This window comes from Argopecten irradians, chromosome 9 (assembly GCF_041381155.1).
Source record: "Argopecten irradians isolate NY chromosome 9, Ai_NY, whole genome shotgun sequence".
NCBI lineage: Eukaryota > Metazoa > Mollusca > Bivalvia > Pectinida > Pectinidae > Argopecten > Argopecten irradians.
The window spans coordinates 737,724-763,392 of record NC_091142.1 but is presented as its reverse complement, the minus strand read 5'-3'; the positions used below and the strand labels follow the sequence as shown (position 1 = coordinate 763,392).

General features: G+C 37.1%; 3 protein-coding genes across 6 annotated transcripts in view; 2 read left to right on the top strand and 1 right to left on the bottom strand.

Moving 5' to 3' along the window:
* LOC138331040 (aspartate--tRNA ligase, mitochondrial-like) overlaps positions 1 to 25,669 on the top strand; it is a 669,399-nt gene that overhangs the window by 283,562 nt on the left and 360,168 nt on the right. The gene's annotated exons all lie outside the window — the stretch shown is intronic.
* LOC138331034 (uncharacterized) overlaps positions 1 to 25,669 on the bottom strand; it is a 213,252-nt gene that overhangs the window by 57,377 nt on the left and 130,206 nt on the right. The window lies entirely within an intron of this gene.
* LOC138331028 (uncharacterized) lies at positions 1,997 to 9,761 on the top strand. Its single transcript, XM_069278484.1, has 2 exons — positions 1,997 to 4,066; positions 5,616 to 9,761. Exon 2 carries the CDS (start codon positions 6,543 to 6,545, stop codon positions 7,518 to 7,520), a length of 978 nt encoding a protein of 325 aa, XP_069134585.1. The 5' UTR covers positions 1,997 to 4,066; positions 5,616 to 6,542; the 3' UTR covers positions 7,521 to 9,761.

Below are 25,669 nucleotides of genomic sequence, written 5' to 3'. Positions count from 1 at the left end.
ATTCCATTTACACCACTTCAAAAATTCAAACAAGCATATATCTAACTTTAGATTAGATAATCAGTCCAATTTGATAGCGATATCAAAATGATGTTCGAATCAGTCTGGACTGAGATTTAGATAGCATACGATGTAAATTTTCATTGTAAAAAAAACCAGTATAATGTAACACTATCTTTTTACGAGTAAAATCCCAAAATTTAGCATGAATATATCTAGAATCCGTGTTTTTATTTCATTAAAACTTCTGCTATAACGATGCAAACACGGCACAGTTTTTGAGTAAAAATAAAATGTGGACGGTTATCAGTTATGTGATATTGGAGTTACAGTACCGAACTTATACCGAAAAAATATGTATATCTATATTGTTGCCTTTGAAACTTTATCCGTAACGTTTACTAAAAAGCAGAAATACATCAATGGTATTTCTGACATATGTTCCTATATTACAGTTTAAGTGTAGATTTAAATTCATTATTTCAAAATTATACTAAATCCTTAAAATAGTATATTCATTGTCGACCGTTTTGTATATCATACCGAGATTTAATAGTATGATATATGAACATTTATCGTATAATCCAAAAAGTAACCACATAAAGTGTTTAAATGAAAATTGAAATTACCTGTATACAGGCATTAAAAATAGATATAATATCTTGTACCTTTTTAAAAATATACTAAGTGATATTTAAATAAGTATATTTAGTGTGATAATGTTGTAACCCTTCTTGTATGACTATACATGTACATTTAGATTCGAAACGGTGAAAATACATGCTTAGAATTTTTACGAATACCTTAGAAATTACGGAAGATTTCTGTATGCCACGATTCCGTGATTACAGTACTAGACTGGAATAATTTTTAAGGTTAAACCTTTAGTTGAAATAGTTCTTAGAACCATTTTTGTTTCTGAATAAGTCACCTTCCATTTTTTGTTTTACCTGTGTACGACATATATATATGTGTGTGTATGTAATATATATTCCTAGGTATGATAAGGTATATTTTATTTCCATTTGCTTTTACATCTTCATTTTAAAAATGGAGGTGACAATAAAAAACCTAGAGCATAGATGTACGGGGGTTCCATAATTCAAATCACAATCCAATTAACGGATGTCCTAACCTGATTGACAGTAAGACAATAGCAAATACCCGATATAGTCCACCGAATAGCAAATTGCCCGCGGCCAGGTAATTACAGGTGAGTTCGATGAATGGCGTTGTGTACAGATAAACAACATCCTGGTCAAGGTTTACATAACCATCAAACCAAAGGCATGGCTAATTAAATATCTATAATATCGTTGTATCTACTCGTATATTTGACCAAATATATACCTCCGAAATACCGAATTGTCTTATCTAAATTTCGTCTATGATCTGCTCATAATTTGGCCATCGAAACAGGCAGATATACCGATACTGCTAGAGAACAAAGATTGTGCCCTGGTTGCAATTTAGATGTGGAAGACGAATATCATTTTATTTTAATATGTATTAATTATCATGATTTAAGAAAGAAATATGTAAAACATTTTTATTGGCGTAAACCATCTATGTACAAGTTGATACAATTATTATGTTGCGAAAATATAAAAAGTCTATGCAATAGACTACTTTTTTCACAATTCGTATTTCCCGCTTTAGGCTTTATGTTTTTGTTCTTTGATTGGTCAGTTTATATCATGTGATCGTCATATACGTAACGCACATGCGCATATGTCATTCTTCGCTGACAGAAAAAAATGTAAGACGCCATTTTGTAAGACAAGAAATTTTGGAATTTCGTTCGTTTATATCAGCGTTGAAGACGTTATACCACTACCAGTAACTAGATTCTTATCACTGATTGGTCAATTGCAAATTGGGTAAGTTTTTTTGTGTTATTTTACGGTTCAGTTATCACACAAATTTGGGTCACTATGTCAGACCCTGCTCGAGTTTTGGTTATCGGCCACAGTTTCATTGCGCGTCTCGCTTCATATATCAATGACTCCCCATCGCGGGCTAATTTTGGTTTATCTCGTGATCTTGTGGATTTCGTGGGTATCCCAGGGGCTAATATGCAACGTATCGCTTCTCGTTTTGAGCTTCCCGGTTCGACATCTTTTTACGACGTCATTTGTTTACAATGCGGCGGAAATGACCTAAGTAGGCCACGAGGTTTGCCTGATCGTGTGGTTGACGCTATTATGTCTTTCACCGAGGAACTCTTGTCCAGGGGTACCAGGCATGTCGTTGTTTGTCAGTTGTTTCGGCGAGAGCGAACACGTCGTCATAAAGGTGATGTTGCGATTTCAATATACAATTCGCGTGTGGCCGAAACCAATGAGCTATTGCTTCATAGACTTAATAATTTCCAAGATGTTACCTTCTGGCGTCATACCAGGGAGATCTGGGATGAACATGACTTGTTAGGATCAGATGGTGTGCACTTTCATTGCTTAAAACCTTATTATCGCTCAGTTAAAGGTGGTATTATCTATGCTCTTGCCCAATAATTTTTTACAAATTTCCCTGTTTCGGTAGAAGTTACCTCCCTTTGAGAATTTCCTGTGGTCAGAGATTTATTTCGGGGTTACTTCCCTTTACACGGAATGAGATCTATTATCACTAAGCCTACAACTAAATATATATTGCAGCCCAAAACACCTGTAGTTAGCATACTTTTGCTGTGATAAATATCAGTATGGAATTAATGAGTAATTGCAGATATTTTTTTTCTTCATAATCATATATACATAAAAATATATTATAAAAAAAAAAAAATATATATATATATATATATATATACTTAAAATCAATAACATCACTTAAAAAATATTTAAAAAAAAAAAAATGTGTTATGTACACAGCCAATCGGAGCTTTACTGGTATTATGCCAGTATATACGCCATATCTGTTTCGGCAGCGGTGTAAACTCTGAGAGGCTTATTTGTGTACCCGCGTTATTATATTCTAATTATTTTGCCTTTGGCCCGCGTTAGTTTTCTTATTTTGCCTATGGCCCGCGTTCATATTTTAAGTGACTGCAATTTTGTTTCTCGCCCAAGTGCCCGCGTTTTTACCTGCTTTATGCCCGCGAATAACTTTTATATAGCTATATAGTGTTATTCAATTCTAAATCAAACATTAGCATCCAGGTTTAGATGGATATTTTGCATAATATATTCGATAATTATATATTATTGTAGATATATCAATTATAATAATGACTAATGTATCAATTTATCCTTGGGATTTCCTTATATTAATTTAAAGACCATGGAGAATCATTAGTTTGTTGATATTTTGAAGATAAACAACATATTATAGTCTTTACTCATATGGGATCCTATTATTTCGTTGATATTTTAAGATAAACAGAGTAATCTAGTGCGGGTCACCAAATTTGACTTTTTTCAGGTATACACAGGCAAAATGCCTCCCAAGCGGAAGGCAGCCTTACAGAACCCCTTTGTTGGCTCCAAAAAGAAAACATCTAGACAGTCTCCTTCCGCTACGGTACAGCCACCTTCTACTTCTTCTTCTACTGCTCAGACTCCTCCCACTACAGAAGTAGTAGTGTCCTCAGTGGAAACCCAGTCTGCACAAGAGGAGACCAGACATCATGATGGGGATCAGGAGGTATCCATGCCCTCCTCACAATTACAAAACCTCATTAAAGAGGCTTTCGAAGCTGGACTGAAAGAGGCCAGAAGCAACCTGCCAACAAATGATGTATTACCAGCTGGTAGTGTTCCAGCTAGGTCGGTTTAGCAGGGCGCGGCGCCCTGCCCTTAATTCCCAGCGCCCTGCCCTTTTTCCTAACGCCCTGCCCTTTTTCCCCATCGCCCTGCCCCTTTTTCGATTTCCCCATACTGTCCCGATATCGTCGGCCCAAATTCCGGACTTAGCAAGTCTAGCTAACACAACTTCCTGCTTCCTGTTTGCTCGCGCATATCATTGATGTCTTCAACTTCCGACTCACAATAAACAAATTTACAATGTTTTTATCTCGCCAAGAACTCAACAAATCGGCAAAGAAATGTCACGATCTTTTGTGGATGTTCAGGTATGTAGTTATATGCAATTTTCGTCATATATTTTGATACATTTTTGCCTCGATCGCTTCAAAATCGGCGTGGCATTTTCGCGTGTCGGCTTTTCTTTGATGTGCAAAAAGTAAATAAATTCACAAAATAAGAAGCTTTATCGATCAAGAAGCGAGATTCTGAATTGGCAATTATTATTCTATGCCACCGATAACACTTTGGAATTGATATCTTGCGTAATTTGTCGTTTAATTATAGATTTTATGGTAGTGTGAGCCGTGAGGCATGGCTTCGTTAAGGTTCATGTAATGGCTTTAAACAGTGATATTTTGCAAGCCTAAAACTCATTACTGTGCTGCAATTGAATAGAACTAATTTCATTAATTGTTGGTATATACCCTGGCTAACTGTCAGTCTTACTGTTGATATGTAATTTGTGAAGCTGCGTGTAAAATACAGTAAAATATGAGAAAAATGTATATTTCTGGAGAAGACATAGAACTCGTGTGAATTGCATTGATGGAACCAAATAATCATGCCATCGTGTTCAGTTGTGAATATGCCAGGTACTCCAACAGTTTGTTTGGCAAAATCGGACCAGCAAATAGCGCAGGAGCCTAGTGTAGTAAATGCAAATGGCTGCTATAAATGGCGGATCGAAAATATCGCATATAAGAAGCCATCTCAATTGATACAAATGTTTTTATAGACACCATAAGGTACTCTGAACATAACAAGAAGACTCTTCACGAAAAAAATAGTTCAAACAATCTGTTTGGGGCGAAAAATGCAAATTTCCGGAAAGAGCCTCAAAGTCCACATTTTAACTATTTTTTTCGTAAATATTCTTCTTGTCATGTTCAGAGTACCTTATAGTGTATATAAGAGCACTTGTATCAATTAAAATGTCTTCTTATATGCTATATTTGTGATCCGCCATTTAAAGCAGCCATTTGCATTTACAACAATAGGCTCCTGCGCTATTCGCTGGTCCGATTTTGCCAAACAAACTGTTGGAGTACCTGGCATAGTCACTACTGAACACGATAGCATGTTTATTTGGTGCCATCAATGCAATTCACACGAGTTCTATGTCTTCTCCAGAAATATACATTTTTCTCTTATTTTACTGAAATTTACAAGCAGCTTCACAAATTACTTATCAACAGTAAGACTGACAGTTAGCCAGGGTATATACCGACAATTAATGAAATTAGTTCTGTTCAATTGCAGCACAGTAATGCGTTTTAGGCTTGCAAAATATCACTGGTTAAAGCCATTACATGAACCTTAAGTCCAGGCACAAATCATCAAAATACACGGAGTTATTTCAGTCATCGAATTCCTCATTGAATTCTATACATTTATTTAAACTTAATTTGAACAAAAAGTATTACTATAAGCCGTATTTTTCGTTCACTGCGTATAAAATACTTATTTATTTCATGACCAGTAGGCCTATCTTAAACGTTAATTCAGAGACATGCAATTTCAAATAATTAACATTGAGAATAAAATTTGAAGAATGGTCCAATTGTTTAATATTTTGGTTTTCTTTTTAATTTGTAGAGCTTCCTTCTACTCCATAGATGACAAATCTGATGCTGAGGACTAGTACTCCTGATGTCCAGCGCTAGCTTCACATTTGAACACCTCACAACCAGCCTTATTTTATTGTGTGTCAGTGATTTAGTGTATGAGTGACAAATTTCCTAGGTTATATATACACATACTTTTATCAAAGAACTCTTTTTGAAGTCAATTACAATTGTTGTTAACTACTTAATTTGGACATGCAACTTTGTTACAATTTGTATATACAATTTGTATTAACTTCTTGATATCATGGATGGAAGTGTGTTTGTTTTAATATTGATAACTTGTAATGTCTGAGAGATGTGTAGGTATGTCTACTGAGTGCATGGTGAGATTACAGGGAGCTGTGGATACATTGTTTTCAACATTTACTAGCTATATAGTTGTTAAATAAATTTAATTTAATTGAAAGAATTTTGTTTCTTCTCTTTTCATTCTGTAAATCCATTCAAGCTCATGGATAGAACTAAATTCTGAAACAAAATGGTAAACACATGATCACTTAAAGACAAATTGTGGCAATTTATAATACATGTACTTATTTGGTAAATGTTACTTGATGCAAGACTGAATGGACTTTGTAAAGACAACACACATTGCAAAAACAAATATATGGAAGATGTTCTTGAAGTAAGACTTAAGGAATCAACAGAGAGTACAGAGACAACTACAGAACTGAAACAAAGCAGATTTTGTGGCATCCTGTTAATCCAAATAGAAAATAAACAAATTATTATCAAAACAGTCAACATTTTCTTTCTATGTCTCAGACATTTTGGAGAATTCACAAAACACTCCCAAAGTCTACTTGATGCCATAATATAGGTATTGATATTACAATCATTGATGATTATGATGCAATGATATACATATTATACAGTTGTTTTTGATATTAGCTGTATGTCGTATATAAAATGCCCTAAAAGTTTTATGTCGCGGAAAAAAATGCCCTTTTTTTGCCCAGCACCCTGCCCTTTTCAAATCCTAGCTGGAACACTGGCTGGTAATTTGACGTCCTCTAGCACCAGTGGTCAACTTCCGGAGACTACAGTCCATGCCTCTACTGGACATGCAATCGGTGAGGGTTTGGTGACAGCCACCAACTTATTATTTGCTCAAGGATCTACTGATGCCGCTCCACAGACAGAACAATTTGTGTCTCAATCTGTGCCACTTCACCTTATGGTCACAGAAACAGTTCGACAAAAAATTTTAGCTAACAAATTTGTCGACATGGCAACTTTGACTGATAAAGACATAGATGGTCACATGACCATGGTAGTTAACACCTCAGATGACCAACCATCCCTGCAACTAGTGAAGAAATCTGCTCAGACTAAAACTCTAAGTATTGATGAATGGACCAGCAAGTTCAATATTTTTATATCAGTGTTGTGTAGTGTTGAGCAAAACAAGGAGGCCTTTCCTGGGTTACTTAAGTATTTGTCATTGGTTCGTAACCTAGCTAACAAACATGCTGATTGGCGGTATTACGATAGGAATTTCCGCCTCTTGATGGCAAATCCCGCTTGTTCGTTACGTTGGGATGAATGCCAATTGGAATTGTGGCATGAAGCCCTTACCCGTCGTGCTTCTTCAACAGCACATGCACAGACTCCCAATATCTCCCACAGGTTTGCGCGTGGCGAGCATTGCAGCGGTTGTAGATATTTACATAAATGCGGCGTTTGTGGTGCAAAGCACGCAAGTACAGCTTGTCCTGTATTGGGTTTTGCTGGTAATCCTAATAGCGATACGCAAACCTTTCGGCCACAGAATTTTCGGTTTCGTGGACCACGCTATGGTCCCAGACAAAACTTCCACAACTTCCAACCCCGCGGTTACATGCGCGGAAATCGCTGGCGCTTCGGTCAATGAGATAGTGACACCTGTTAATCCCGTGGTTTTGGCAAAAGCCTTACAAGGGTATGATCCAGAAAAGGCCTCCTTCTTGATCAATGGTTTTACTTTTGGTTTTGAATTTCATTTTAACGGTACAGCATCTAGTAAAACATGCAAGAATTTGATATCTGCCAAAGAAATGTCCGAGGTAGTAAACCAAAAACTTGACAAAGAAATTAAAGCAGGACGTATCGCTGGCCCTTTTGTGAAACCCCCTTTTGATTCGTTTCAAGTAAGCCCTTTGGGTATTGTGCCTAAAAAAGATCCCAATAAATTTCATTTAATTCACCATCTTAGTTATCCAGAAGAAAATTCCATTAATGATGGTATACCTGAAAAATTTACCAGTGTTCAGTATAAAACCATTCAACATGCAATCAATTTCATTAAAAAAGATAAGTCACCTTTTCTTGCAAAATCTGACATTGAAGCTGCGTTTAGAATTATTCCAATACATCCGAGTCAGCGGCACTTGCTGGGATTTCTTTGGCAGGACCAATTTTATTTTGATAAATGTTTACCAATGGGTCTTGCTGAAAGTTGTAGTATTTTTGAGGCTTTCACCTCAGCCATAGAGTGGATTATGTATCAACGAGGCAAAGCATCAGCAATTGTCAAAGTGTTAGATGATTTTTTGTTTATTGAATCGTCTTATAACACATGCCTTCAGAGCTTACATGATTTCCAAGCCTTTTGTTCTCAGTTAGGTGTGCCACTTGCCCCGGAAAAAAACTGTTGGGCCTGAACAAATACTCCCTTTCCTCGGTATAACACTTGACAGCATTTTGATGGAGGCACGCCTCCCAGATGATAAACTCCGTGATTGTAAACAATTATGTAAAGAATTTTCATGTAGGAAAAAGATCACCCTAAAAGAGTTGCAATCTGTGATTGGAAAATTGCAGTTTGCGACAAGTGTCGTTTTACCAGGACGCCCCTTCCTAAGAAGGTTAATTGATTTAACTATAGGAATTCAGAAGCCACACTATAAAATACGTTTAAATTCTGGAGGGCGAGCAGACTTGGCAATGTGGGGACAATTTTTAGACAATTTCAATGGGAAATGTTTTTTCTTATCTGACATTTGGGAGTCTTCCAATACATTACAACTGTATACTGATGCATCATCTTCAATCGGTTTTGGGGCTGTTTTTGGAAATAAGTGGTTACATGGGGTTTGGCATGATGACATTTCAAAGCCACACATTAATTTGCTCGAATTATACCCCATTGTAGTAGCTGTTTTCACTTGGACTGACGAGTTAACCAATAAAGCCATTTGGCTCTATTCAGATAACTTGAACATGGTGTCAGTGCTTAACTCTCAATCTTCTCGTGATCCTATAGTCATGAAAATGGTCAGAAGTCTAGTGCTTGTATGTTTACGACATAATATATTGATTAAGGCTAGACACATTGAGGGTTGTAAAAATATCCTGGCTGATGCTTTGTCTCGTTTGCAGATTCAGCAGTTCAAAATGTTGCTGCCCACAGCCGAGAGTTGTCCAACGACAGTGCCCAGCGAAGTGGATCAAAAAATCTTCTTCCAACCCTGTCCCACCTCATAGGTGCTTCTCTAGCACCAACATCGAGAAAACTGTATGATCAGTCCTTAATGACGTTCGAGAAATTTTGTATCGAGGTTCTAGGACATCGTTTTACCCTACCTGTATGTCAGGGTACAGTTGCCCTTTATATAGCCCATGCCTTTCAACTTGGCAAGGCACCAAGCACAATTACGTCCCAACTCTCAGCCTTAGCATATATTCATAAGCTGAACGGGTATAGTGATCCGACAAAAACATTTCTTGTTCGTAAAGCTATTCAAGGTGCTACACGTATAGCCCCTTCATTTGATTCTCGACTTCCAATTACTTTATCAATATTACAGTCTCTCTGCTCTTCAACATGTAAGGTTACAGCATGCCCATATGAGCAAGCTCTCATGCCAGCTGTCTTCTCTGTAGCCTTTCACGCCTTAGCTAGTAATTTCAGTACAGTTATTTTAATGTTGCATACTTAACCTGTAAGTTATGTAGCCTTTATATAATACACATTTTGATTTCAATGTATAGTACATTTGTAACTTGTCTATGATATTGTACTAATTACTATGTGATTGTATATATATGTATATGTGCGTATTTTGCACAATTCCAATAAGTTGTAAACTTAAGGAAAAATAAAGAATTAAAAAAATATCGATTAAAAATTGAAAGCGACCGCACAGTCTGAAAAAATAGTTTGTTTTGCTTAATATCTCAATATTAAGATCTTTTATAATACCAAAAGTAAATTCTTTCTACCACATGTTGAAACGTTTTGCGGCATTGTAATAAATGTATCTCGATTTATTCGGTTAGCAACACACAACACAATGTTTGTAATGATCAATCATCGGTGTGTACGTATGTCAAGCATCATATCCTTGATGCTTTAATCAAGGATTTCTTAAATTGTTACGTAAAATTTCATTTTACAGTCACAAACTTTGCAATTCACAATGTATCAAAGATACAGACTACAGGAAAATATTATCTAATTAAAGCGTATTCGTTGCTGAACTCCTCGACAAAAAAATCTGAAACTTTTATTTCTGTGTGGATTTTCTTTCATAATTACACGAAGATACCTGATATTAGAGCATAAATTAGAGTTTTTGAAACATCGAATTTCACTCTTTTAGTTATTTATATTCGAGACAAAGTTATTGTACGATTAACTTCACTCAAAAGTAATCATAAAAAAAATCTTTGATCGGCTTTTCCTGTGACCGTCGATGTAAGTGATAGAGAGGGGCCGCGATGGCCGAGTGGTTAAGATGTACCGACATATTACCACATGCCCTCCACCTCTGGGTCGCAAGTTCGAATCCCATGTGGGGCAGTTGCCAGGTACTGGCCGCTGGTCGGTGGTTTTTCTCCGGGTACTCCGGCTTTCCTCCACCAACAAACCTGGCACGTCCTTAAATGACCCTGGCTGTTAATAGGACGTTAAACTAATCAAACCAAAAGTAAGTGATAGCACATCAGTTATAGTACAGCTATAAGCCACAGACTATTGTGATGTCACACGATTTAGGGCTAGAAAATATGCATAATCGGGTGGTCAGAAAATTTGACCTCGATATCGGTGGTTTACAGGTTATTCCGGTCGCGCGCGGCACGGAGATGTTTCTACATGGTCTAATAAAGTCATTTCCAGCATAAACTGAAATTATCATTTTTTACTGCACAAATCCTTTAAGAAAGGTGACGAAAGTAAGGTCACAGGTAAGTTTGTTTGATTAATTAACGTCCTATTAACAGCTATGGTCATGTAAGGACGGCCTCCCATGTATGCGGTGTGTTGCGTGTATGTTGTGCGAGGTGCGTGTTTTGGGAGACTGCGGTAAATTCATGTTATGTCTTTTTGTATAGTGGAACTATTGCCTTTTTTATAGTGCTATATCAATGAAGCATGCCGCCGAAGACACCAAGCAACACACCCCACCCGGTCACATTATACTAACAACGGGCGAACCAGTCGTCCCACTCCCCGTTTGTTGAGCGCTAAGCAGGAGCAGAAACTATCACTTTTTATAGACTTTGGTGTGTCTCGGCCAGGGGACAGAACCCAGAGCCTTCCTCACAGGGGCGAACGCTCAACGCAAGGCCAAAAGTGAGGCGGTGCCAAGGAAGGCATTAGGAAAGATAAAGTCAGTTAGGAAGAAAAGAAAAGATGAGATCCTAAATTTAGTCGCCTTTTACGATCATGCAATAGGGGCAGCAGGTACAATTCTAACGCCCTACCTGCAGGGCTCCACAGGTAAGTTAGCGATGGACCATCATGTAATTGTTGTATAATGTAATATTTGTTTACACTTAAAAATCCCTGGTTTACAGTAAAATATACCGTTCTAACATAACATACAACAAGTGTATCAATTACTATATATATTTCAGAAAGACTCATTATACATTTGTCTTGTTTATATGTTCTGGTTACACGTAAATGTATTTTTATAACAAAAACTACAAAATTATTTACAAATGGCATGTCGAGAAAGAACAATGCAAATATAATGCTCAATGTCAGAATTTTGATATTTCTGATAGTTGCTAGATTTCGGATATCCATTTTTTTTACTCCCCTCCTAATTTATGTCTATGATATCTACGTGTATTGAACTATGAAATACATTTAAAACATTTTCTTTTCGTTATGTTGGTTCTTGAAATCAGAAACATATATACATATATATTTCTGTTGAAATCCATAGGCCTAGAGAGAATTTTTATTTATACAGAAACATATTCAAATGAATAATTATATAACCATCATTTTTCTAATTCGTCTCTTTTTAGATCACATTATGAAAATGGAATATTCCCGAGGTTTGATAATTTAGAAAGTTGTTAAAACAGAGATAAGATCTCTAGTTAAATGTACCAGAAACATTAATAACGTATACATGTTTCCGCTAATCTACATATGTATTTAGCCTAATTTCAGTCGTAATATTTCCTATTATATATATACACTGCCCTCGAAAAGTTCTGTTACATATGCATTTTTTATCAATACATTTAAAAAACAAAATAATTTCAACATTCTTTTAGTTATCACGTGAATATTTTATTGTCCAAATACTTTTACAATTTTTCATAATAATGCAATGGCCCCGAGTTCATGTATTGTAATGAAATTGGAATATTTGTTAAAAATCAAAAAAATTGTTATTCTGTTAATATTTGGTGTATCCTCCACGTGCTCTAAGTACTGCCTGTAAACGGTCAGGCATACTTCTGATATATCAATGTTCTACATCTTCTAGCAGGTATCTCATCCCATGCTAGCTGCAATGCAGCTTAATTCCAGTTCCCCAAGGTTTCCACACTTGTGCTTGCGGACTTCCATACCAAGATCTCTCCACAGGTTTTCAATTGGGTTCAGGTCAGGGGATTGTGGGGGCCATTCCAAAGACTGAATATTGTTTTCATCCTTCCATTCAGTTACTATGCGGGCTCTGTGGCATGGGGCACCATCATCCTGGAAGAAAAAGTTATTACCGTAGCCTAGCAGATGTGCTGATGGTATTGCACTGTTCTCTGAAATGTCAATGTACATTATTCCGTTGAGATTTCCTTTCAAAGGAGTAAGATATCCAGTCCCTCGGAAAGACATAGCACCCCAAACCGTCACACCACCCCCACCAAACTTAACTGTAGGCACTACACACTCGTGATGTAATTGTTCATTCACTGTTCTTCTCACGTACGTTCTGCCATCTGTTTGGAAGAGAGTGAATCTTGACTCATCAGTCCATAGAACTGTTATTATTTTATATTTATATTTTGCGTCATGCCGAAGAGTGAATATCCATTTAAAATGTCAACTAAACCTTGAATAATAACATGTCGTACTATATATGAGTGATTGATTAAAATTTGATGGGAAAATATCATACATGTAGTTCTAGTTATACGGGATACTAATCTCCATTATACGTTGTATTGTCTGTGGTATATTAATCGTTTTACAACTATGCGTTATAATTACGATATATATAGACTTAGCCGCAAGACTTTTCTTTTCATCTGTATGTACATATACTCAATGCGTATATTTTTCATGTCACCAAGAAAACAAATTCACCTTGAGCTATTGTTGACAAATTCCAGTTGTCGAAGATTTTGATATTATATTATAGCGTGCAGTTCAAAGCTACTGTTTGTTAAAATAAACTGAGTTGAGGAATTAATTTAACTTCAGTTTTAATTTTGTTTTGTTTTCAAATTCTATTTCTCCCGTGAGTTTAATTTAGATTGTCTTGATTCTGATCGATCTTGCGGGTGTACATACTATATTAATATTAATTATTATGCACTTTTGTCAAAAACGAAAACTACACAATGATCCAGACCTCACACTCAATGGAATTACAATTCCAGTAGTTGAAGAAACTAAATTTCTTGGACTAATATTTGATTCGAAATTGTCCTTTGTTCCACATATCAAACATTTATTCAAAGGATAAATGCTCGAAGGCGCTGAACATTCTACGTGTTCTTTCCCATTCTGATTGGGATGCAGACCGTGAAATGCTTCTGCGTATCTACCGGGCACGTATTAGAACAAAACTTGACTACGGCTCGATTGTCTATGGGTCGGCTCGCAGCTCTTATCTACAGATGCTTGATCCTATCCACACCGTCTCGCACTTGGAGCTTTTCGAACAACACCTGTGAAGAGTCTCCATGTGAAAGCTAATGAGCCATCTCTAGACGATCGACGAAAGAAATTATCATTACAGTATGCTGCTCAACTCAAATCTAATCCTAAAAATCCCGCAACATCAAAAAATATTTACACAAAATCAAAAGCTCATACCAACATTTGGCATCAGAATTTCACAATTTTTGCAGGAACTAAATATAAATTTCGACATCATTGACGAGTACATCGTATCGGATGTACCACCATGGCTAATTCAGACACCTGAGATCAATTTATCTCAACATGAGAGGGCAAAGTCCAGTGCATTACCCGAAGAACACAAATCCTCCTTTCGGGAGTGCATTAGGGCTTTCCCTGACCATGTTCGGATCTACACTGACGGCTCAAAAGATGGTGATAATGTTGCGGAGGCATGCTGTACATCTATTCACTGTTCCTGTATCTGACTCCCGGATGTTGCCTCTATTTTCTCTGCGGAAGCATGCGTACTATACACTTAATCCTAAACTTTCCAGTCGGAGAGACCGCAGAAAGGGAGTTGTTCTTTCTCGGCTCCGAACTAGACACACATATTTTACACATTCCTATCTATTGAGAGGGGAGGATTCTCCTACATGCCATTCATGTGATTCTCCTCTCACACTCTCACAGTGGAGCATGTTTTATTGCATTGTATTGATTTTAAACACATACGAGATAAGTATTATGATGTCTCCGACATGTACACTTTGCTCCATGTCATGAGACATAATCGTATTTTCAACTATCTCAAAGAGATCGGCATGTTTAACAAAAATTGAACGTTTTCTCATTTTATCTTATCATCGTATCAACGCAACACTCGTCGTTTCATCAACACTGTGCACGAGATTTCTCATGTGTTTTAGCCAAAACTATTTTATCCTATGCAACTCTTTTTATTTAATCGACATTAACAATATTGTTTTAGTTTTACTTGCCTTTTTCCAGAGATTTAAATAGTAGGGATAAGAAGGTACCTTATAGCCTTACTTAACGACGCCCGCAGCGGAAGCTATCCCATAGTGCATCGCGTGTCTAAATTACAGTCGAGTACAGTCTAACGACGCCATATTGAAACTACGCTTCGTCCGGTGAAGCTATCTAGGCTATAATAAGAGATTTAAATAGTAGGGATAAGAAGGTAGCTCATAGCCTTACTTAACGACGCTCGCAGCGGAAGCTATCACAGAGTGCATCGCGTGTCTAAATTAAAGTCGAGTACAGTCTAACGACGCCATATTGAAACTACGCTTCGTCCGATGAAGCGATCAGGGCTATAATTCAGGAGATGAACAGAAAAAAAAATATATCTTAAAGTTTGCTCTTTGTTGAAAGAATAATCCATCACATTTTTATAATTGTAGAGGTGTTAAACTAATTATATAAATAAACGTAATGTTAACTGTGAATTTAATGATCCCGGCATGGTTACTTCCTCGATCGTACAATCGATCGCCCCGTGAATTAATCTAATAAAACCCACATACTCTGATTTCAATTATTGACCGATTTCCATTTAGGTTTCAAATATTTGTTGCTTGGTAAATTTTACTTGACAAAATATTAAATTGATTGAATTTGAACATATTGAAACTTTTGAATTTTTGGTGTTAAAACTGTACACAAATCATCGAAGCTACCCTAAATTTATAATGGCGACGATACTGTTCCGATAGGGTCGTGAAAGATAGCACAATTAAACCCACATACTCTGAATTCAATTATTGACTGATTTCCATTAAGTTTTCAAATATTTGTTGCTTGGTAAATTTTACATGATAAAATATTTAATTGATTGAATTTGAACATATTGAAACTTTTGAATTTTTGGTGGTAAAACTGTACACAAATCATCGAAGTTACCCTAAAATTTATAATGGGGACGATACTGTTCCGATAGGGTCGTGAAAGATAACACAATTAAAACCACGTACTCTGATTTCAATAATTGACTGATTTCCATTTAGTTTTCAAATATTAATTTTCTATTGATCGAGTTTGTACATATGGAAACTTTTAAAGCTCAAGTACAAGTGTTAACAAATTATCGAAGGTACCCAATATATCATGGCGAAGAGATACAGTGCCGATCGAGCTGTAATAGATAGCATAACTTGATATCTAATTAACGAGATTTGTTACAACTGATGCTTTGAATAATCGTATATTGACGTATAACCTACACTGTTCTATGCATCTGTGGTTGGACAAGGAGAACACTTGTTTCATCTTTTATTTGCTACAAAAGCCCAAAATCTTTTTTTCTTCTAAAAATGTGGTAAAGAATGGAGGTTATATGTACTAACATTACGATGTTTGTCTCTAAGGTCGTATGTTATTAGGTTTTTTTAGATTCCATAATATAAGAAATTCATTCGAAATTGATAGAGAAATATTGTCATAAAAATATATATAATGATGTTATGTGTGGCCAAAAATATCGGTGATACGTATCTTTTATTTTCATTTGTTATTTTTTGTTCTTCTTTGCAAAAAAATACATATACGTATACCTCTATATACAATTACCAAAATCCATCTGACGACCTTTCGCCCGTAATGCAAAACAGTACATACAGTTGGTAGTAGACTAAAGGTTACACCCTTGTGCACACGGAGTGCACTACGTTTAGACTACAGGTAGACACGGAGTGCACGAGGTTTAGACTACAGGTAGACACGGAGTGCACAAGATTTAGACTACAGGTAGACAACGGAGTGTATGTCCAGGTAAAAAACCCAGGTAGATTACACACAGGTAAAGTTATCTTTATGATACAGACTATAATTGTTATAACAACATACTTGCTGGTAGATGTTTTTAAAATGTAGGCGTTCCGGGATACAGCCAACGGAAAGTTATTTGCAACTGCTATAATCACAGGTGTCATACTGTCATCAGGTGAACCGTCGGCCAGAACACCTGGCCACCGCCCCAGGTAATCGCCTCACTTAACTCAATGGGGGTCCATTTACCTGTGTCTGAGTCTCGAAAGCCGAATTGAATATATGTGTCGTATTTTTCATTCTAACGAATCAAGAAAAGCTTTTATAGTATGTCATTAATCACCAAAATTTACCAACATTTTGATCATTAATTACAGAATTTTCAATGCATAGGTTTTAATTATACAATTTTTCATAAAAAACAACACAGAAATATATATGTATGCATGAGATGAGTGTCTCTAATGCAACAGTAAAAAAGGATTTTTAATACTTTTCGATGTTTATTGGTTTGTAAATGGGCTAACACTATGATAACTCGCCTCCAGCTATTAGTGTGCAGACGCACGGCTTGGTCTCGCGGTAACCGTTCATCCGTTTACGATAACAATAGGTGGGTACGTGATATCGCGAGAACAGCCCTAGTTACTTATTGCTACGCCGCTTGAGGCGTAGCAGTTAGAATCGGATGCAAATCACGCCATCTTGCAGGATAACCATGTAGCAAGAACACTTGAATCAGATAGATGTTCGGTGTGTTACAAGCACTGCATGTTGAAGTAATATTAAAACGAATTACGAAAACAGACTTTAATCTGACGGATTCGGACGCCATCTTCCCGATAAAGCATGGTCACATGTGCGCTTGCATCAAGCATTCGTGGTAAAAGTATTCTGAATAAGGATTTTCTGGAAATTAATCGGGCATTTTAATTAAATCTGGTTCCATTTACAGATGGAACAAATATATCTGTAGTAGCAGAGATTTAAATAGTAGGGATAAGAAGGTAGCTCATAGCCTTACTTAACGACGCCCGCAGCGGAAGCTATCCCAGAGTGCATCGCGTGTCTAAATTACAGTCGAGTACAGTCTAACGACGCCATATTGAAACTACGCTTCGTCCGATGAAGCTATCTAGGCTATAATTCAGGAGATGAACAGAAAAAAAAACCCCAAAGAGCTTAAAGTTTGCTCTTTATTGAAAATGTAATTTATTTGAATAATCCATCACATTTTCATAATTGTAGAAGTGTTACTAAATAAACGTTATGTTAACTGTGAATGTCTTCATCCCGGCATGATTACTTCCTCGATCGGTACAATCGATCGCCCCGTGAAATATTGATATAATAAAACCCACATACTCTGATTTCAATAATTGACCGATTTCCATTTAGTTTTCAAATATGTGTTGCTCGGCAAATTTTAAATGTTAATATATTAAATTGATCTAATTTGAACATATTGAACCTTTTGAATTTTTGGAGGTAAAACTGTACACAAATCATCGAAGCTACCCTAAATTTATAATGGGGACGATACTGTTCCGATAGGGTCGTGAAAGCAGAAACATATATACATATGTTTCTGGTGAAAGATAGCACAATTAAACCCATATACTCTGAATTCAATAATTGACTGATTTCCATTAAAATTTCAAATATTTGTTGCTTGGTAAATTTTACATGATAAAATATTAAATTGATTGAATTTGAACATATTGAACCTTTTGAATTTTTGGTGGTAAAACCAGATATATAAATCTCTGGTAAAACTGTACACAAATAATCGATGTTACCCTAAATTTATAATGGCGACGATACTGTTCAGATAGGGTCGTGAAAGATAGCACAATTTAAACCACGTACTCTGATTTCAAAAATTGACTGATTTCCATTTAGTTTTCAAATATTAATTTTCTATTGATTGAGTTAGTACATATGGAAAATTTTAAAGCTCAAGTACAAGTGTTAACAAATTATCGAAGGTACCCAATATATCATGGCGAAGAGAACAGTGCCGATCGAGCTGTGATAGATAGCATACTGTCATCAGGTGAACCGTCGGCCAGAACACCTGGCCACCGCCCCAGGTCATCGCCTCACTTAACTCTACGGGGTTCCATTTACCTGTGTTTGAGTCTCGACGGCTATACCAATTCAGGTACAACCAATTCTTTATTTTCCTTAAGTTTACAACTTCTTGGAATTGTGCAAAATACGCACATATACATATATACACTCACATAGTAATTAGTACAATATCATAGACAAGTTACAAATGTACTATACATTGAAATCAAAATGTGTATTATATAAAGGCTACATAACTTACAGGTTAAGTATACAACATTAAAATAACTGTACTGAAATTATTGGAGGCGGGATCGTATTTTCATGGCCTCAAATATAAATTTTGCTAATTTACGTAGATCACTTATATTTTCGCAACATATTAATTGTATCAACTTGTACATAGATGGTTTACGTCAATAAAAAGGTTTTACATATTTCTTTCTTAAATCATGATAATAATACAGTAAGTTTGTAAATTAGATAATATTTTTCTAATCTTAATTTTCTCAAACAGCTTTATTTATAATGCATAGAACCATATTGAAATAAAAGTCAAATCTAAGTGAAGCTTTACCAGAGATTTGAATATAATTTATTTAAATATATTGCTTTACCAAGCAATTTTTTTTACTAAAGCCGAATTGAATTTCAAGGGTTTAACTCATTAAATTTATATGTGTCGTATTTTTCGTTCTAACAAATCAAGAAAAGCTTTTATACTATGTCATTAATCACCAAAATTTACCAACATTTTGATCATTACTTTCAACCAAGGATTTATAAGTGAGAAGGATTCGTGTCTGTCTCTTTACATTACTAAACACCACGCGAGACGCTTATGAACCGGGAATAAAAACCGTTTTTCTCAACAAATACTTGTCTTATCGAATCAAACGAAACGCCAATGTAAAGTAAATTAAATTTCACAACGTTTATAACTTGCTTTAAAGACGGAAGATTTAGAAGAAATGTCTTAAACTATCGTTAAAAAAATACGACCGCTCATGAAATGGCAGCACGCTTCAGAAAGTAAGACGGTAACCCTCGCACCCCCATGCTACATCAAAGGCTGCGGCGGCGGATATCAAAGGAAATCAGTCGTCGCCCAACGTCACGGTCAGTGCACAAACACAAAAGCGCCTGCGTTGTCTTTGCCCAAAACTCAGTGTGACTTATCCTTCTCATATACGTCCTTGCTTTCAACGCATAGGTTTTAATTTTACAATTTTTCATAAAAACAACACAGAAATATATATACATGCATGAGATGAGCGTCTCTAATGCAAAAGTAAAAAAGCTATGAGATACTTTTCGATGTTTATTGGTTTGTATATAGTCAAATATGCCGTACACAGCTTCATGAGCTAACACTATGATAACTCGCCTCCAGCTATGAGTGCGCAGACGCACGGCTTGGTCTCGCGGTAACCGTTCATTCGTTTACGATAACAATAGGCGGGTACGTGATATCGCGAGAACACGCGGTAACCGTTCATCCGTTTACGATAACAATAGGCGGGTACGTGATATCGCGAGAACAGCCCTAGTTACTTATCCCAATTATATAAATCTCTGGTAGTAGTATACCATGTTCGAGACATTACTTTTATATTTCTTATTTCATTTAGATCATCATCGTGTAACATTAATAATCAGACATATTATTAACGGGACACGGAAAATATTAAAATGCGTGATGACAGTACTGTGGTATATTTGCCACAGTAACTCACAGGCCATCAATAACACAGCTAACAAGCATGACCTTCATGATAGAACTACTTTTATTGAGTCTTAGTATCATTGCGCAGAGCGCGTATAATAGGGGTCCGGATGGGACTATTTCCGGAATGTATGATATTACATTTAGTTAGTAAATACACTACATCTCCTCCCTCCTAATTATGTAACTATAAGAACAATTGTCTTCTGTCTACAACTATCTCTGTTTAAATTGTCCTTCACAACTAAATAAACCTCTAAAGTTCTATATATACTTGTTTTCATCTGATGACTAGCTTAGTAACTGTTCAGAACAAAACATCTATCTGATGTCTATAAGAATACAAAATTAACAATTGTAACCAATTAGAACCTACGTGGTTCTTATGAGACACACGGGGATTATTATGCCCCTTTTCACAGTGTGTTCATATCAAAATAACTATAACTCATTTCACAGAACGCTTATGTTGTAACATAGTAACATACGGAAACTTCCGCACGTTTTGTCACGATGTAAAGATGACGAAAGAAAATGTTGAAGTTGAACTTTGGAATTTAATGATGATAACTTTGACTTGACGAATGGCTATTCTGGAGTGTCCAGAATATAGCCGTTGTGTTCCGTACAAAGTCGGAGACCTAACTGCTTACAAATAAAATATTTCATGCTTAAATAATGTACATACAATAAAATTACAGAATTATGATTGACAGATATCGCTCATTGGCAGATTAATCAGCCGTGGTCAGTGTCCTTTAGGCAATTAGGATGGCCGTGACATTAATCCGGTTACGTAATAGAATGGAACTTAAAATCTTTCAGAAAAGGTATCAAAGTAAATTGCCAGAGGATATACACAGTTATCACACATATGGGGTTTTATCTCAAATGTCACAAACGTAAATATGATCAAGAATATAACCTTAGGAATGTCAAATTACACACAATAGTATTAACTGATAATTGATGTTAAAATTTAGCAACTATTAACGCAAGTTCAAAGCACTTTAAAATTTATCACAAAATTCTTTGATAATAGTCTCTGAGTTTCTTCGGATGATTGATGTTACGACGTGGTCTTTGGGACATCATTGGCGTACTCACAGGTGTCGGACACGACTCAATGACTGGGGATGGTGAACTGATGTTACTCGACGACTCTAGATGTACCTCAGATGGAACTGGTACCTTGTCATAGATTGGTCCCAATGCGTTACTGACTGCATTGTCTGTTGAAGATTTGAGCTGATTCTCTCCCCTAAGAGGAATATAAGATTCGGCTGGTTGCTCGACCTTCGTGTCACAGATTTGGTCAACATGCCTCCTCCAAACTACCCCTGGGGCAATTTCAACTTTGTATGATACTGGTCCGGTCTTCTCCGCGATTTTTCCGTAGGCCCATTTCTGTGAACTACGATAATCACGTATCGACACTTGGTCTCCCAAAGCGAATGATCTACAAAGGACCTGTCTTTGCGACTCCTGTTTCCAGCGTCGTTCGTCTACTCGGCGTCGTAGATCAGGTTTGATCAGATCTAGCCTTGAGGGCAAGTTTCTTACCATGAAGAGTTTAGCTGGACTCTCATTGGTTGTGGCATGTTTACTGTTTCGGTATGCCAACAGAAAATTTGCAAGCTTTTTCTGTATAGTACCAGAGTCTTTCTTGCTTGCCTTCATTGCACTCTTGAAAGACTGAACGAAGCGTTCCGCAAGACCATTGGTACTTGGGTGGTACGGAGCCGATGTTGTGTGCTTGATTCCGTTTGACTTCATGAAATTTGCAAAATGATCAGACGTGAATTGAGGGCCATTATCGCTCACTACCTGAGCTGGAACTCCATTTCTGCAGAATATTTCGCGCATCACTTCTACAGTCTTCTCTGCTGTAGTTGTTTTCATTTCAACAACCTCAGGCCACTTTGAATGAGCATCTACTGCTACAAAGTACATTCTATCTAGGAAAGGGCCTGCAAAGTCCACATGTATTCGTTGCCAGGGAATGGATGGCCATTCCCATGGGTGAATGGGTGCAGCAGGTGGCGCATGTTTAACATCTTGACAGCCGACACAAGACTTACAAATGTTTTCAATATCGCTGTCAATACCTGGCCACCATACGTAGCTTCTGGCTAGACCTTTCATTTTTACAACACCGACATGTCCATCATGTAATTCTTTCAACACTCTTTCTCTGAGCAAGCTGGGAACAATAACACGTATTCCCCAAAACAGACAGTTCTGATGGATGGTTATCTCTGCACGGTTGTTGTAGAAAACACCGAGACTTTTGTCTTCTCCTTCAGTCCACCCTTGCTGTACTGTTGTATACACTTTTGACATAGTTGTATCTCTCAAAGTTTCCCGCGCAATTTCCTTGCTTGAAACTGGTAGAATGTCCATATGAGACACCAGAAAGGTTTCTACTGTGTCTCATTCTGTTTCCTGCCTGGTGTCCAGAGGCAGTCTTGACAAACAATCCGCGTTAGCGTGTCTTACAGTACTTTTATACTTAATCTCATATTGAAATCCTGCCAAGAATAGAGCATAGCGTTGTAGTCTCGCAGCTGTTGTGATTGGTATACCCTTTTCCGGATGAAATATAGATGTCAGCGGCTGATGATCTGTCAATAATATGAATGAGCGTCCATATATGTATTGGTAGAATTTCTTCACTCCCCACACTATTCCGAGAGCCTCTTTATCTATCTGGGCGTAATTACGTTCGGATTTCGAGAGTGAATGTGACGCAAAGGCTATGGGCCTTTCAGATCCATCTTCCATCAGTTGCGAAAGAACCGCTCCTAACCCATATGGTGAGGCATCGGTTGCTAGTTGTACCCTTTTCAAAGGGTCAAAATGTGTTAAGACTTGGTCTGATGCTAATGCTTCCTTGATACGTTGAAACGCGTCATCACACTGCTCGGTCCAAGCCCACTTCCGGTCAGCTTCTAGTAGTTTGTTCATAGGGTATACTATGGATGATAGGTTCTGTATGAACTTGGCATAGTAGTTTACTAGTCCTAGAAATGACTTCAATTGACTAACATTTTCTGGACAAGGAGCCTTAACCACAGCTTCTATCTTGCTCTGTGTCTTGTGTAGACCGTCCTTGTCAATCTTATGGCCACAAAACTAAAATGGAGTCTTTGAAGAACTCGCATTTCTCTTTGTTTACTCGTAAGCCGTATATGTCCAAGCGTTGAAGAACAGTCTCCAAATTTTCCATATGTTCTTCATCAGTAGTACAAAAGTACCGGTTTTGGCACAGAGTCACCCAGTGCACCTCATATATAATCCTTACCACCCCCTGGCACCTCCCTATGGCACCCCCCTTCAAGAGGGGGGTACCGATCGATGACGTCATGGGAAGAGGGGGGTTCTAATCGATATGGGTTTTCCCATCTATTTATATCGTCATGGGGTAATCCATCTATTGATAACGGCCACGATTGCATCATTTTTAATTATTACATAACGAATAACAAGGAGGTGATATATTTACAAACATGTTTTATTTTCCCCGTCGCGATTGAATGAACATGGGTCGGAGAGCCATCCTACGTTCATCCTTACAAAATTTACCTACTCTATCATGGACAATATTATATTTACGCTACTGAGAGTCATCTACCTCCCACGATATAGTACTAGAGCGATCTGTGTGTATGTACGCTCTTTCCCATAACACGGGGTCCTGACATTGGACCTTTCTAGGGTAGTTCACTCTCCTACAAATCGGTTAAATCAGACGCGTATATCCAGGAATTGAATTTCTTAGGCCAGTGAAGCCATTTCACGTAGTATTGTTTGTTTTGACCTTTTCCTTTTGTCTTCAAAATGGTTTCCACTTTCCACATGTCGTCGTCCCTGACTCCCACTTTCTGTAGTTCAGACTGGTAGAAAGTCCCTTTGATCTCGTCCCCATCATAGTCTTTGACTCTATATAGAGGTAGACCTCCTCGAAGTACCTTTTGAGAAATGGAGAATATCTCTCCGGTCCATCTTTGATCATATTCCCTTGTGAAAGGATTCTTCAAATGAGTCAATCTCACTTTATCTCCAACCTTGAATTTGAACGGTTTACGAGTCTTCTTCGTTTTTGTCGACACAGGTTGTTTTTTCGGCCAATACATCCTCCACCAGATAGAAGTTTCCTTTTTTTCGGTTACATTTGCCGGAGCCATACCGATCGTCCGGTGATATGTCTGATTGTAGCTATCAGCAAACGACTGTAGTTTCTTTACGTACTCGTAGTTTCTATTGTGTGTGAAATATCTATACAATCTTGTTTTGATAGTCTTGATGACACGCTCGGCTACAGCAGCTTTGGTTTCGTTTTGTGCGTATAGATGCGTGATACCATATCGATTTAGTAGAGAGTTAACGTCCTTGGATTTAAATTCTTGGCCCTTGTCACTACGGATACGACTGGGTTGTCTCCCTTCGCTGAGAATGTCTTGCAGTGCCTTTGACACAGACGTTCCCTTCTTGTTTTTCAGTGGCCTCAACCACAAGTATTTTGAGAACACATCAATCACGACAAGTATATAAGAGTAACCATCGTTTTCACTCTTAAATTTGACCATGTCCATGAGGTCAGCAGACCACTGGTCGTCGATGCCAGTTACGAAAATTTTGTTTCGTTTGAATGGATGTCGGATTGCTCTCTGCAGGCTGTAGGGTTCTTGACGTTGTAACCATTTTCTTATCTTATATTTACTTATGACGTATTTCCCAGCTTTCTTCACGTATCGATACAGCTTGTCTGGTCCAGAGAAACTCCCTGCATTGGCGGGATTGAAGTAAATGTCTTTTAAATAGTCTTCCCAAGACGACATCCTTCTTCGTCGAGTACTAAACTTTATAATGACGTCATTAAGAAAAAAGTCTATTTATATCAGTTTTCATCCTTTTCAGATTCTTCATCATCATCGCTATCTTCTTCCTCCTCATCTTCATCACCATCACTATCTTCACCATCCCACATCTCATCTAAGACATGACGGTTCTTTTTAAGAGCCATCTTGATTGCCTTGCGATCGTCATAACCATCGTCTATGAGCTCCGTGACATCGTTCATGACCTTTTCGTGGATCTTACCATTTTGTAGCTTAAGAATGGACATAATAATCGATCCATAATCTTTGATAAATTGATCCATATCTTTGACTTTCATCTTTTCCTCTGTTTTAGCTTTGGCTTCGTCATCAGACATGCCTTCATTTACGTATTTGTCATACTTTTTATTCCATTCTTCTTCGTTTACAGAGTTTGCTTTTGTCATAATGGCATTAAAAACCACGTGTTCTTCACTTTGATTTTCTTCGTCTTGTGATTCTAAACTCTCTAAAGACAA

Excerpts from the sequence above, each read along its gene's own strand:
- LOC138331028 (XM_069278484.1), top strand. The coding sequence starts at position 6,543 with ATGTCGTATATAAAATGCCCTAAAAGTTTTATGTCGCGGAAAAAAATG.